This window comes from Oculina patagonica, chromosome 6, assembly GCF_052425735.1.
Source record: "Oculina patagonica isolate OP01 chromosome 6, crgOcupat, whole genome shotgun sequence".
Classification (NCBI taxonomy): Eukaryota; Metazoa; Cnidaria; class Anthozoa; order Scleractinia; family Oculinidae; genus Oculina; species Oculina patagonica.
Genome location: NC_135763.1, coordinates 30,703,250 through 30,717,528, shown reverse-complemented (window position 1 = coordinate 30,717,528; position 14,279 = coordinate 30,703,250). Strand labels below are relative to the sequence as shown.

The 14,279-nt window shown below is 40.4% G+C and overlaps 2 protein-coding genes across 4 annotated transcripts in view; both read left to right on the top strand.

The window, feature by feature from the left end:
* LOC144658221 (uncharacterized) overlaps positions 1-4,168 on the top strand; it is a 92,020-nt gene extending 87,852 nt beyond the window's left edge. For 2 of the 3 annotated variants that reach the window (XM_078518607.1, XM_078518606.1), the window contains exon 2: positions 2,388-4,168. In XM_078518607.1, the coding sequence (XP_078374733.1) occupies positions 2,490-3,617 (1,128 nt within the window). In that variant the 5' untranslated portion in view covers positions 2,388-2,489 and the 3' untranslated portion in view covers positions 3,618-4,168. Of the gene's footprint in view, positions 1-1,355; positions 2,259-2,387 lie in introns of those variants that run through there. The other variant, XM_078518605.1, reaches the window with a different exon arrangement.
* The window catches only part of LOC144658171 (uncharacterized), a 126,808-nt gene continuing 113,092 nt past the window's right edge, over positions 564-14,279 (top strand). Inside the window, exon 1 of the mRNA XM_078518527.1 lies at positions 564-652. The gene's annotated coding sequence lies outside the window, so the exon portion shown is untranslated. The remainder of the gene's footprint in view (positions 653-14,279) is intronic.

Below are 14,279 nucleotides of genomic sequence, written 5' to 3'. Positions count from 1 at the left end.
TCCACTTTAGGGAGTAGCCCCCCCCCCCCTGCATCGGGTTCCACAACAGCCATCTGGTTCAGTATCTACTGGTAAAGGGGGTTGTATAGGGGGGGGGGAGGGGAGAGGCAAGGAAATTGCCTACATGTACTTGCTTACAGCCCTGGGGTGCTCAAGCCATCTCTTCTGAACGCTATCATGAGGTGACTAGTCTGGAATTGCAGTTGTTGAACTTAAATATATCTCTGTGCACTTTTCTGTGAGAGATCCTTCACATTGTGCAAATATCTATCACTGAAACTTTTTGAAAGTAGAAATGAGTAGAAATACAAATCATTACAGAAACTATACCAGAGGGTCCTCAAGGGGGGAGAAGGGGGAGGGGTGTTATAAATCCAATTTCCCAGCCTATTGTCCTTTCCCAGCCACTTTCCAAATTCTAGTCAAGTTCTATTGTTTATTTATTTGTGACTCCAAATTAAATCGCCAAAATCCTGAAGTCCGTTTTACCCCCTTCAGGCCCCTTCCCATCCAATAGGTAACCCCTGGGGAAGACTGGGCACTAGCTTTTTGTGTTTTCAAGATGGCCGCCTTCATGCTTCATGTCATGCATTCTCTGATCGTTGTTTGAATTCTTTGCAGCTCTTTTGTCGACTTTTTTGCGTCAGTAGAGGTAAGTAAATCTTTAGAAGCGTGAATGTGAAATTACTAGAGAAGGATTTGTGACTTGAAGGCTTAGAATTATACTAATACACCGATTGTATTTATAAAGCGAATATGACAAAGTCGATTCGCCTCTACCTTATTCCTAGTACTTTTCGCGAATTTTGCGATTTCAATTTACCGTATTTACTCGATTAAACGTAGAGGCGTTTATTCGAGGGCGGTGTTTATTTAAAAATCATTTTCTCTAAATCACTGACAACAATTACGGTAAGTCATTATGATTTGTAAACACTTGTAAGTATTATGAAAAACTGAAACATGTTTTGTACAGTACTTGTTTTTTTTTTTGTTATTTTTTCTTATAATCCTCGAATAAACGCTGCATTCTTCTGATTGGGTGATTACAGTTAATACTGTAATCCCTTAATTTAAGGTCATTGCCCCAAAATAGAACTGAACATAGATTTTCAACCAAACTTTGCCTACTTTTTGATTACCTCAAGGAAAGTGGGGATCCCCATATTTATGACCTTGTATATACCACAAAATTCCTTAATAATTTCCTTGCGAGTACAGTACTGGCAAAGTACACATTTCCAGAAAAAAAATATTTTTCAAACATAGGAATTGATCTGTTTTTGTTTTACAGAAAGAGCTCGATCGCTACACCCAAAATATGAGAAAAAAATGGTAGGTCACCATACTCGTTTATGAGAAAGAGACAATTTATTTTTCTCGCTGACTAAGGCGCATAGAAAAAAGCCGCCATTTTGTTTATGTGCATGCGCTAATTATGTGTAAAATTCTGCGCAGAAAGGATGCCCAAAGGCAATGCTATATAGGGCAATGACCTTAACACATGCGAAAAAGCGCAAAATTTAACCATGCAAAAATAAAAATCATATATATCAAAACAATAAAAAATTTTAAATGTTTGGAACTGCAACTATCTACCTGTGAAAACAACTTTTCATCTTGTTTTCGACTAGCAACCTTCCTCTGATTACTGTTTTCTTCAGCTTCAAGTTGGCCAATAGTACACCCACCAAAGTTTCTGTTTGCAGGCTCCTTATAGTTTTAAACACTGAGGCAGACCTTCGTATGTTTCTAGTAGTTACTTAGTCTTTGACAAATGATCCATAAAACACTGACAAAATCGTAAAATTTAATACGCTTGCTCTAATATTTCTTGCAATCTGGAAAATTGATATTCGCGAAATTAAGTATGTTGGAAAATTAGTAAGAATAAGGTAGTACCTAATTTACATGGAATGGACACTAAATGTGCAAAGGTAAAATCCACGAGATAAAATATAATAGTTCGCTGACACTGAAACGAAGTGACTATTTTGTGGAATGATCTGACCATAGGATGGAAGGAAGTGACTTGGAACGGAGTGACCTTAAAACAAAGTGACCTCCGAACAAAGTGACCTTGGAACGAAGTGACCGCACTTCTACCAAGAAAAGAATTCCCAGCCTTGCTTGGATTCCTTCCATAAATCTAGCCAAGATTTTGGCTGCCAGAAATACTTCTCCACATGATTCTTGCTCTGCAGTGGGATTCCTAGCTGCCAAAATCTCTGCAACATTCAGGTGGAATTCTCTGTAGGGTAAAAATATTTGACAGATTGTAAATCTCTATACTTTGAACTCAGTTGAGAGTCCACATAGTGACTGTGTTCATCTTGAATTTGCAATTTGTTTTGTATGGCTGACAGAAATGACCTTTTAAATTTTAGGATAAACAAGAGGAAACATCATCTTCATCTTTTTTATCTAAAGCATAATGATCTGTGATGTAACAAGGTTTGGCAAGAGTCAGGAAAAAACATCAAGGTGACATGCAAGATCACATACAGGAGAGAAGCCTTTTAAAATATACTCCTAAAGGAGAGAGTCCTTTAGTATGCAACCAATGTGGCAAGTGTTTCAAGTGGCCAAGTGCTCTTAAACACCATAAAATAACCCACACAGGAGAGAAGCCTTTTGAATGTAACCAGTGTGGCAAATGTTTTAGTCTGGCAGGGAATTTAAAGAAGCATAGAATAACCCACACAGGTGAAAAGCGTTTTAAATGTAACCAGTGTGGCAAGTGTTTTAAACGTGCGCATGGTCTTATGGGACATAAAAGAAAACATTCAGGAGAAAAGCCTTTTGTGTGTAACCAGTGTGGCAAATGTTTCACTCGTACACACAATCTAAAGCAACATAAACTAACTCACGCAGCAGCAAGACCTTTTGAATGTAACCATTGCGGCAAGTGTTTTAGCCAGTCAGGACATCTTAAGAAACATGAAAGAACACACACAGGAGAGAAGCCTTTTAAATGCAACCAATGTGGCAAGTGTTTTAGCCAGTCTGGACATCTTAACCAACATAAAAGAACACACACAGGAGAGAAGCCTTTTAAATGCAACCAGTGTGACAAGTGTTTTAAGTGGCCAAGAGCTCTTAAAGACCATGAAATAGCCCACACTGGAGAGAAGCCTTTTGAATGTAACCAGTGTGGCAAGTGTTTTAGTCTGGCAGGAAATTTAAAGAAACATAAAATAACCCACACAGGCGAAAAGCCTTTTAAATGTAACCAGTGTGGCAAGTGTTTTAAATGTGCACATGGTCTTATGGGACATAAAAGAACACATTCAGAAGAGAAGCCTTTTGTGTGTGACCAGTGCGGGAAAAGTTTTACTCGTAAATACATTCTTAAGCAACATAAGCTTACTCACACAAAATCAAGAGCTTTTGAATGTAACAATTTTAGTCATGCTGGAGGTTTAAAGTATCATGAAAAAACACATACAGGCAAGAAGGATTTTGAATGTAACCAGTTCAGTGGCAACTCTTCTACTCAAGCAGTGACTCAGATGCCATATAATCAAACATACAACACAGTTAAGCAGGAGAAGGATGACAATTGCTTCAGTATCTCTGAACTTTGTAGTGACATTAAAGAAATCAAACAGGAATGATGTACATGTGTAAGCATTTGTTTATTTTCTTTTTCTTTTTCTGTTCTCGGAGATATACAGCTAAATTTGTAAATCTGAGGCTTAAATGAAGGTGATGTAGGTATGCATAGTACTTAATTTTTGAGTGGCGTAGTTTGAGGTTTTATTGTAGAGCAGGTTATCATGAACACTCAGCTCAAATGCTATTGCATGATTGAAGTTATCCAGTGTCTAAAGAAAAATGCTGACAGGCCTATGAAAGCTGAAAGACACATGGCTGTAGGGGAGACAAGAGGGAGAGAAAGGGATGCTCAAGGCGCCCCTTTTGAATATTTTGCTGTCAATGTGACAGATCCCTAGTCGTTGAATTCAAGTATGTCATTGAACCCATTTTTTTGAGAGATACTCACAGCGTGTAGACTGGATATCGCTTAAAACGCAGAGTGCAACCATATTTTGATGGAGAAATTTTCTGGAAACGTTATCAGTGGATCAACTCTTATTGTAAAATTGTACGAATTTTCTAATTTTGTTTTACAAAATGAAAATTAAAAAATTATGTCAAAAATGAAGTTTGGTTAGACCTGCTTGTAATTATGTCGTTGCTATGGCAACATCCCAAAATCATGAACAGCAACCGAAAGTTCCACTATCACTATAGAGTAAATCTCCTTTTCGCAATTCTGAAAAAAACCCTCAAAAGGGATGAGAGGGGGGGGGGGGAGGCAGTTGGCATCCATTCCCTTGTTGCTAATGAATGTCAGTGAAACACTGAAATGACTGTCAGTGTGGGCAATTTTCTGCAAATGAAATACATCTGTGGCGAATTCTAGGAAAGTGTGGCATTGTGCACAACCTAGGGGGTCTAGGAGAGCTATTCAAATAAATGGCACGCAATGCATGCAGAAGCGATGACGTTTCACATGGGGTCTTACATAATTTTGAGGAATTTTGTCAAAAACGTATCGTAAATAAAAGTAGCCGACACCTTGTGCGTGAAAAAGACTGTTATCCAACTGAAGCTTACATTTTTCAAACATAAGAAGCAATGTAAGTGATTGCATAAATAGCATAGCATAGTTAGGATCTGATTGTATTTAAATAAATACAATACTTATAAATTCACAGGCAAAAGATGCAATTACGTAATACATTTCTTTGTAGATTTGCTTAATTGAACAACAGTTATATTTTATTTTATATTCTAATTTTTTTTTAGATTTCTCTACGCTGTCTCAACAGAGATTGCATTATATTATATTGTGACATCTGATGAACGACATACGATACGCGCTAGCAAGCTTATAAAGAAAGGTCAACAGTCTCTTGCTCACAGCGGCCCTTTAGGGGCGGACCATTACAAATAACCGGAGGGGGGGGGGGGTTGCGGTTGTGCCTGAAAAAAAATTCGTGCAACGGAATTACCTGTAAGTGTTGTGTGATGGCATCTATAAACGTCCATCAGAATGGCTAAAATATCATTTCTGAGGTTCTGAAAATTAAAATTTTCCTGGGGGAGACCCCACTAATTTGTCATGTACCTAGAGAACAGCATCAGCTCAAACCTATCAACGATTTGGTTGCAAACACACCTGACCCACCCTAATAATCGCGTCCCATCAGTAAACAGTTAATCAAAAGCACAAACAGTATTATTATTATCACTTTAAACTGCAATTTTGTCTGATATTCTAAAGTTTAGCTTGATAAGTTTTAGCTGTCATCTTTTTCATCTTTTTTGTTGAGGGACCAGGGTAAAAATTTCTATTTCTTATAAGGAGGGGGGGATTATATTTAACAGGCACTATCTATCAAATCCCTTCAGCCCCCCTACCCCATAAAAAATGAACCGTCCCTAAATGTCGCTTAAAGAGAACAATAGGGGTCACGTGACTAGGACTTACGACACCACCGAGTGAAAGCTAGGGTTATGCTTAACCCATAATAGTGTCTGGATTAGGGTTGCAGGCTAAAGGCTTAGGGATTAAGGTTAGGGATGAGTTGTTGGGGTTAGGGTTAGATTTAGGCTTAGGGTGGCAGTTTGGGCCTGGGTACGTCACGTGACAAGCACTCCTGCCACACTGGATCACATTAGATGAAGTAAAGTTTCTGGTCAAGCTACAATTTCAAATTATTTCCTCCTCTTGTTTCAAGTTTGTGCTGTGGTCTGATAATAAAGGTTTAAGGGCTAGTGCCATCCACCCCCCCCCCCCCCTAACTTCTTGCTATGTGCTCAAGTTGACACAAACATTTGCAGAGGGACTAGTATTGATGAGCCTTGCATGTCTGAAGAGTCTCCGAGTTCGAAAGATGAATTGACGAAAAAGAGTATTTTTGGTTAATTCTGAGAACGAATCTGAAAAATGAAACAATAATGCTATTTAATAATGATAATTGTTGCGCAAATCATAGATGCGTTACAAAAAAAGACCTGTATCTTTGGGCAAAAAAAAATTCGTGCAAAGCTTGTGCCCCAGAAAAAAAAAACTCCTGCAGACAAGTAGGGCCTTCAAAAAAAATTCCTGCACAGAAAATTTTTTACCCCCCCCCCCCCCCGATTATTTCTAATGGTACGTCCCTTATATTATAAGAATTAGAAATTTCTGTCTACTAAATCTAATAGATCCCATCATTTATAATTTATCTCCTTCGTTTATACATTGTAGTGTTCCATTCTAACTGCACGGGAGTATTTTGATTTTGTAATCTACGCGGCGATTTCTTGTTAAGTTAAACTTGATTTTTGTTCTATCGCGACAGACTAAAAGAGCCCGTCGTCGCTCGTGTCATGTTGAATAATTTCTTCACTATGCTATATGTTGATACCAAGTTTCGAAGTATTATTCACTTAAAAAATAACTTTTTGTGCGTGTCCGTTGGCGGTTTCAAAGTGTCCGTTGTCCGTCTTAGAGAAGTGTCCGTCTTACAGAGAGTCTCGTTACAGTAAAATGACTGAAAAACGGCAGGGACCATCACCAGGTGTCCGTCTTATAGAGGTGTCTGTTAAGAGAGAGTTGACTTCTTCAAAAAGCCCAAGGACCGACCGAATAAAGAGCGGTTGAAAGGAATTGTATATAAAGTGACTTGCAGGACATGCTCATTTGCATACGTCGGGGAAAGCAAAAGAAGCTGGAAATCGCGAGGAGCCGAACACAAGCCCGGAACAAACGGAAATATCAACTCCGCGATTAAACAACATGCAGAAATCGGCCACGACATACATCCAAGTTACGCCGAAATTCTTGAAACAGGTGTAAGCGGCAAGAGCAAAAGACTGTTTCTGGAATCTTTACATTCTTTCCTCGACAAAAACACTATAAACGAAAGAGCGCTCTTCCCAAGGGTTTACGCATCGCTAGTTGCTCCCCAGGGGGGCAACGAACAATAACGTCAATGCAACTTATTAGACTCTTATTAGAATTCTGCGAACCTTGCAAAATCCATCATTCTCTGAAGAAGACCGCAGAAGGCGATCGAAAATTTAGAGTATCCTTTTATATTTTTAGATCTGTTTAAACCATTTTTATATTTTAGTACCTAGGTTCTTTCGATGTTTCTTTGTTTGCGAGGTCGGGGTGATAAGGGGGTTTTATATATTGAATTGGAATAAATCATAAGAGCGGAGAGAAACAAAATGTATACCGTAGAATTCCGGTTATAAGCCCCCCCGGCTATAGGCCCATCATTCTGGAAACTCCTGTACTATAGTCAACCGAGGCTGTTTGCTTTTGGCGGCTCTCTTTTCCTTCTGCGTGGTTTTTCGCTTCTTTAGCTGCGGTGGTTCACATTCGCATTGCCGACTGTCCCCATTGCACACACCGCACATGACCAGACAGTGAAATCTAGTATGGTCGGACTCGTCACAAACAGTACACTTAGTTACACGTTGAGACATTTTGGACTTCACTTGCGAATTGTGTTTAGGTTATTTGTGTCAGTTTAAATACCCTTTTAAACTAATTATCATATTTATCGGATCAGTTATCTCATTGGTTGTTTTTCTTGTATTTCATTGGCTCATTGATAACTTCAGTGATTGGCTGCTTTTCTGCAACTGTGATTGGTTTAATTAAATAGAGTTCGATCCTAATTTAATTACAGTGTTTGTAGGCATTCGCCTTTGATCGTGCGTTGATACTTTGTCGGCCGACGCGTCGGAAGTGTCTGTAGTGCGTTGGAACTTTGTCGGCGGACGCGTCGGAAGTGTCGGTAGCGCGTCGGCGGTGTGTCGGCCGACGCGGTGGTCAACGTGTTGACCGTCGCGCTAGCAGGATCGGATTCGTTACCTTTACCGTGTTAAGCACTGCCTTTTGTCTATTCATGGTCAGACTGTAAAACAGTCGTTTTTTTCTCTAAAGTCGTTGGAAAAAGGGCTTCGCGAAGCGCCGATCGTCTCGCGAGCCTCGCACGCCAGCAGTCTCACTCACACTTTTGACATTGGCTCCAGACCTCTCGTTCGAAGACTGAGCGCGTTCGCAAAAGATACGACTGTTTTGCAGTCTAATTCATGGTATAGGTATAGGTATTTCGTGGTTCTTAGGTACTTGCTGAGTTCGCTTTTTTAAACTAAGTAGGGGTCTTATTCCTCTCGTGACACGGGTGAAGACTGATAAAATTCAAGAGAATTTGTTAGATTTTGAATACACTCATTGTTATGTTGTAATTGTATAATATGTTTAAGCAACTTGAATTTTCAGTTCTAAAAGCCCATAACAACGTCAACTGTCATTCTTGATTCTCCAATTCTGAAAAGCATGCAGGTTGCCCTAACCAACAAATAATAAAAAATGCTAACCGCAAGCAAAGTGGAGGGAAAGCTTAGGGCAAGCAAACCATTCCTGTTCACTACTGTCTTCAATGAATTGGAAAATTATATATACCCTTTGAAGGGCATTTTATTGTGGGGCAGGGTAAAAATGTGAGCAATTTTGAGTTTCCAAAAACTGAAACTTGGAACTGGAACACGCCTTTGGATTATTTCAGGTCAGCGGCAATCCCCTCCTAAAATAATATCGGGTAGAGAGGTGCGGCCCGGCCTCTTAAACCCTGACCCTGTTTAAGACATAAACCTCTGATTTTCCTACCCTATTTAAGACAGAATGGTGGATTTCCACTGACGCGTATTTTTTTACGTGCGTTAACGTGCGTGAAAAAATTTAGAGACAGTGTATGAAAGTCTTGCGTACACGTTTACGCAAGTCGTTTATACCGTACAAGTTGTCTCTAATTTTTTTTTTACGCTCGTAAAAAGTTACGAGCGTAAAAAATGTTTTACGCAATGTTTACCTGAGTTAAGGCTTAAAATTAACTGCCTTAAAATGTTTCAATTATTTTGAAAATGAGACATTTCATTACATATATATTCTTCTTTTTGACTGCCAAGTTTAAAAAAATTCTATAGAGCGCTTTTTATTTTAATTTGCGATCATTTTAGTAAGCGAAGGCTCTTTTTCGATAAAAGAGCGAAATAACACTTCATACCAGTTCATATTCAAGCCGATGTTTCAAGAAATCAAATGAAACGATTTCTCTGAGATTTTCTCCCAAGGTAATTAGATAGTACAAGTTTCACTTAAGGCCAAAATGTTACTTGATCGGGCCTTGTGAACGTTTTCTCAGTAATGTTTTAAGACTGCTTTGTTTTTGTTGTATTTTAGCACCTGAAAACTTCATCCAAAATTTTCTCGAGAACGCTCTCATAAAAATTCTTCAAATTTTGCAGACCTTGAGAAAACTATGTCAAGTCCAAGACCTAGAAGCCTTTTTTCAAAATTATCCCTCTATTAGAAGAAAATCGGTCTCGTGTAAAATGGGTGGCGACGTCATTATGTTGCTATGGTTACTCCGATTTCGACGAACCTTATCTCATTCAAAACTTTCATCTTTCTTTAGTACAGCTGTACTGATCATTATAGCGGATTGTTTTTGGTAATTTGGTATTCTACAGGGGCTGACCTACTATGCGTTGTGGCCCAGCTCACAACGAGTCTCTCGTAGCTCAGTTGGTTAGAGCGCCCAACCGGTATTCTGGGAGGCCATGGGTTCGATTCCCGTCGGGGACTCAGATTTTTTCTTTGTCCCACGCTCGTGTCATGTTGAATAATTTCTTCACTATGCTATATGTTGATACCAAGTTTCGAAGTATAATTCACTTAAAAAAATAACTTTTTGTGCGTGTCCGTTGTCCGTCTTAGAGAAGTGTCCGTCTTACAGAGAGTCTCGTTACAGTAAAATGACTGAAAAACGGCAGGGACCATCACCAGGTGTCCGTCTTATAGAGGTGTCTGTTAAGAGAGAGTTGACTGTATGTCAGGACGGAAATGACTTCATAATATCGATATCAATATCGAGAAAAAGGCCAATATCGTATCGATAACGTATCACGTTGACCAACGCGTCGGCCGACAAACCACCGACGCACTAAAAACACGCCCGACAGAAATACTACCTAGGACAAAAGTCATATCTCTGTGGTTCTTCTGTTCATCTTTTCCTGATTAACTATCAACTCTGTGAATTTGCTTTACAGTTGGATAAAAAAAAAACTTGAGCGACAAAAACGAAAGGAAGGACCAAAGAGGAAAGACAAAAACGTTAATTTTTAAGTGCTAGTGATTAGCCGCCATCTTAAAATACAATAACTAGTACCTAGGTTAAAAAAAATAATAAAACTACTGGAGCGATCTGTGGTCATAGCTTAAAATATAAAAATGGTTTAAACAGATCTAAAAATATAAAAGGATACTCTAAATTTTCGATCGCCTTCTGCGGTCTTCTTCAGAGAATGATGGATTTTGCAAGGTTCGCAGAATTCTAATAAGTTGCATTGACGTTATTGTTCGTTGCCCCCCCTGGGGAGCAACTAGCGATGCGTAAACCCTTGGGAAGGGCGCTCTTTCGTTTATAGTGTTTTTGTCGAGGAAAGAATGTAAAGACTCCAGAAACTTTTTTTTTTGTTCTTGCCGCTTACACCTGTTTGAAGAATTTCGGCGTAACTTGGATGTATGTCGTGGCCGATTTCTGCATGTTGTTTAATCGCGGGGTTGATATTTCCGTTTGTTCCGGGCTTGTGTTCAGCTCCTCGCGATTTCCAGCTTCTTTTGCTTTCCCCAACGTATGCAAATGAGCATGTCCTGCAAGTCACTTTGTATACAATTCCTTTCAACCGCTCTTTATTCGGTCGGTCCTTGGGCTTTTTGAAGATATTTCCTAACGTTCGTACTGGTTTAAACGCTGTCTTGATGTTTTCGCGGTTCAAAATCCGTCGAACGCGCTCCGACACTCCTTTCACATACGGGATGGACGTGTATGCCTTCGGATTCTCCTGGGTTCTTGGTTGCGTGTTTGTTTTGTTTGATTCGCCAGCTGACTTGATGAAGCTCTCGGGATAACCGTTAGCTTTTAAGTCATTAATAACGCGTTGTTTGTCTTTGCGCGGTTGTTGATGGAATGCACTTAGCTCGGTCCATTAGAGTCTTAACGACAGCTCGTTAGGAAATATCTTCAAAAAGCCCAAGGACCGACCGAATAAAGAGCGGTTGAAAGGAATTGTATACAAAGTGACTTGCAGGACATGCTCAGGACATGCAGAAATCGGCCACGACATACATCCAAGTTACGCCGAAATTCTTCAAACAGGTGTAAGCGGCAAGAACAAAAGACTGTTTCTGGAGTCTTTACATTCTTTCCTCGACAAAAACACTATAAACGAAAGAGCGCCCTTCCCAAGGGTTTACGCATCGCTAGTTGCTCCCCAGGGGGGGGGGGGGGGCAACGAACAATAACGTCAATGCAACTTATTAGAATTCTGCGAACCTTGCAAAATCCATCATTCTCTGAAGAAGACCGCAGAAGGCGATCGAAAATTTAGAGTATCCTTTTATAGTTTTAGATCTGTTTAAACCATTTTTATATTTTAGTACCTAGGTTCTTTCGATGTTTCTTTGTTTGCGAGGTCGGGGTGATAAGGGGGTTTTATATATTGAATTGGAATAAATCATAAGAGCGGAGAGAAACAAAATGTATATTTTTAATGGAAGTAGTGTAAAATAAAACAAACTTTATTTAAAGGGAAATAGCTCTAGTTGGCCATTGACTTTTCCTAGTTTGGTGGCTCCTAAAGGAGCCGTTTGTTTGACTCTAAAAGAGCTGTTTTAGGAGTAGAACGAGTCCTCCACTGACAGCGGCAATAGCTCCTTCGCGAGTCGAAGCCTTTTGACGATTGGTAACAGGCCACCCAGCTGTTTTCGGCACTCCCGTTCGATTGTTTTCACCGACATTTTCGTATCTCCCAGCCTCTCCAGAGTTCTTTGGTACGTTACTTCGCTCACGATGCGAAGCTCTGCTATCCCCAAGAAATCGCGTACAGTGCTTCGGGCTGTACTTGCAAGTCTGTACGCGTTATTTAGGCTGCATTTCTTTTCTTTTAGGATAGCCAGCACTGCCGCGTAACGTCTGTGGATTTCGGCTAGGTCGTTCCTGTCCACCTTCGCAGCAGCAGTTTCTCGCTGGTTTGTCGGTGGCTCTGTCTGCTTTCGTAGTTCCCTCAGCTGCTGTTCTAAGGCCCTGATCCGTCCTTCGCTCTCCCTGGCCCGCTGCTTGTAATTTGCAATTCGCCGTTCTGTCTCTGTGACATACTCTGCCATCTCGTCCGCATCTTTTTGAGCCTGTTTGAGCTGTTCCTCCTTTGCTTGGCTACTTCGTTCGAGGGCATCGAACGCGGCCTTCAGATATTGATAGGCCGCGCCAAGTCGGTCGTTTTTTTGCTGTAGCTGTTTACAAAGTGCCCTGTAGTTAGGCACTGGATTAGAGGCGTTCTGAGATGGTTGTGGCGGCGTGGTGTCGACTGCTGTCTTTTCTGGCTCCTGTACTATAGTCAGCCGAGGCTGTTTGCTTTTGGCGGCTCTCTTTTCCTTCTGCGTGGTTTTTCGCTTCTTTAGCTGCGGTGGTTCACATTCGCATTGCCGACTGTCCCCATTGCACACACCGCACATGACCAGACAGTGAAATCTAGTATGGTCGGACTCGCCACAAACAGTACACTTAGTTACACGTTGAGACATTTTGGACTTCACTTGCGAATTGTGTTTAGGTTATTTGTGTCAGTTTAAATACCCTTTTAAACTAATTATCATATTTATCGGATCAGTTATCTCATTGGTTGTTTTTCTTGTATTTCATTGGCTCATTGATAACTTCAGTGATTGGCTGCTTTTCTGCAACTGTGATTGGTTTAATTAATTAGAGTTCGATCCTAATTTAATTACAGTGTTTGTAGGCATTCGCCTTTGATCGTGCGTTGGTACTTTGTCGGCCGACGCGTCGGAAGTGTGGGTAGCGCGTCGGCGGTGTGTCGGCCTACGCGGTGGTCAACGTGTTGGCCGTCGCGCTAGCAGGATCGGATTCGTTACCTTTACCGTGTTAAGCACTGCCTTTAGTCTATTCATGGTCAGACTGTAAAACAGTCGTTTTTTTTTCTCTAAAGTCGTTGGAAAAAGCGCTTCTCGAAGGCGCGAAGCGCCGATCGTTTCGCGAGCCTCGCACGCCAGCAGTCTCACTCACACTTTTGACATTGGCTCCAGACCTCTCGTTCGAAGACCGAGCGCGTTCGCAAAAGATACGACTGTTTTGCAGTCTAATTCATGGTATAGGTATAGGTATTTCGTGGTTCTTAGGTACTTGCTGAGTTCGCTTTTTTCGACTTTTTTTGCTTGTTTACAAGCAAAAAAGTAGGAGAATAGCGTTTAGTGGACTCAAATCTGAACCGGAAGGGATCGCATTCTTGTTAACTCTCAAGGGAATACTTTCCGCTGTGGGTGATCAAAGCGCGTGACTTGTAAGTGTCACTCTATAGTTGTGCTTCAGCACTTCCGTTTTTGTAGAAAAAACGTGACTTGTCAAATTAACAAACATTATATAAGAATCAAAAACGTGAGTAGCCCAAATCTTACGTCACATAACCAATTAAGAATGTAAGCGGTTCAGCGCTCGAAGACAGTGAAGTTTAAAACGATTAAGAACGCAATTTTTACTAGTACAAGTCTTTAGGCGCTAATATTAATTTAACCTAAAACGATTAACAACGCAAATTTGTACTCGTACAAGTCTTTCACACACTAAAACGTTGCTAATAGTTAACCAAAGGGATCTCATTTCGTGACAATTGATTATTTCTGCTGAGTTGCACAATTTAGAATTGCAACATCATCTAGCGAAGCGCACTATTACTAAAAATAGATTTCGCCACATGATACCCCCCCCCCCCCCCCTCTGCGTGAGTCGGACAACAATTTTAGTTTGGGCAAAGGCTTTGTATGGAGGGGACCGGCACAATGTGAGGCCGAGATTCTCGAAAGGCTCGAAAAATGATAGATTCCAAACATTTTTGCTTTAGTAAGTGAAAACAGATTGAAGGTATCCAAAAAATGGCCCAAAATTGAATTTATTAGTCGAAGATCCGGCAATAACACCTTGATTCCCACTGCAAAATTATTCAGGCTGCCGAGAAATTTAAGCGGCGGATAGCGAATTACTATCGAATTATATAATTGCAAAGGATTGCTTCTTTTAGGCACCGGAAAGATCGTCGGTTGCAAGAAATTCAGAATTCTTCCCGAATTTGACGGCACTGATCGCCGGTCATCCGATCTGTTTCGACACATGATAGATAAAGGGCGAAAATAT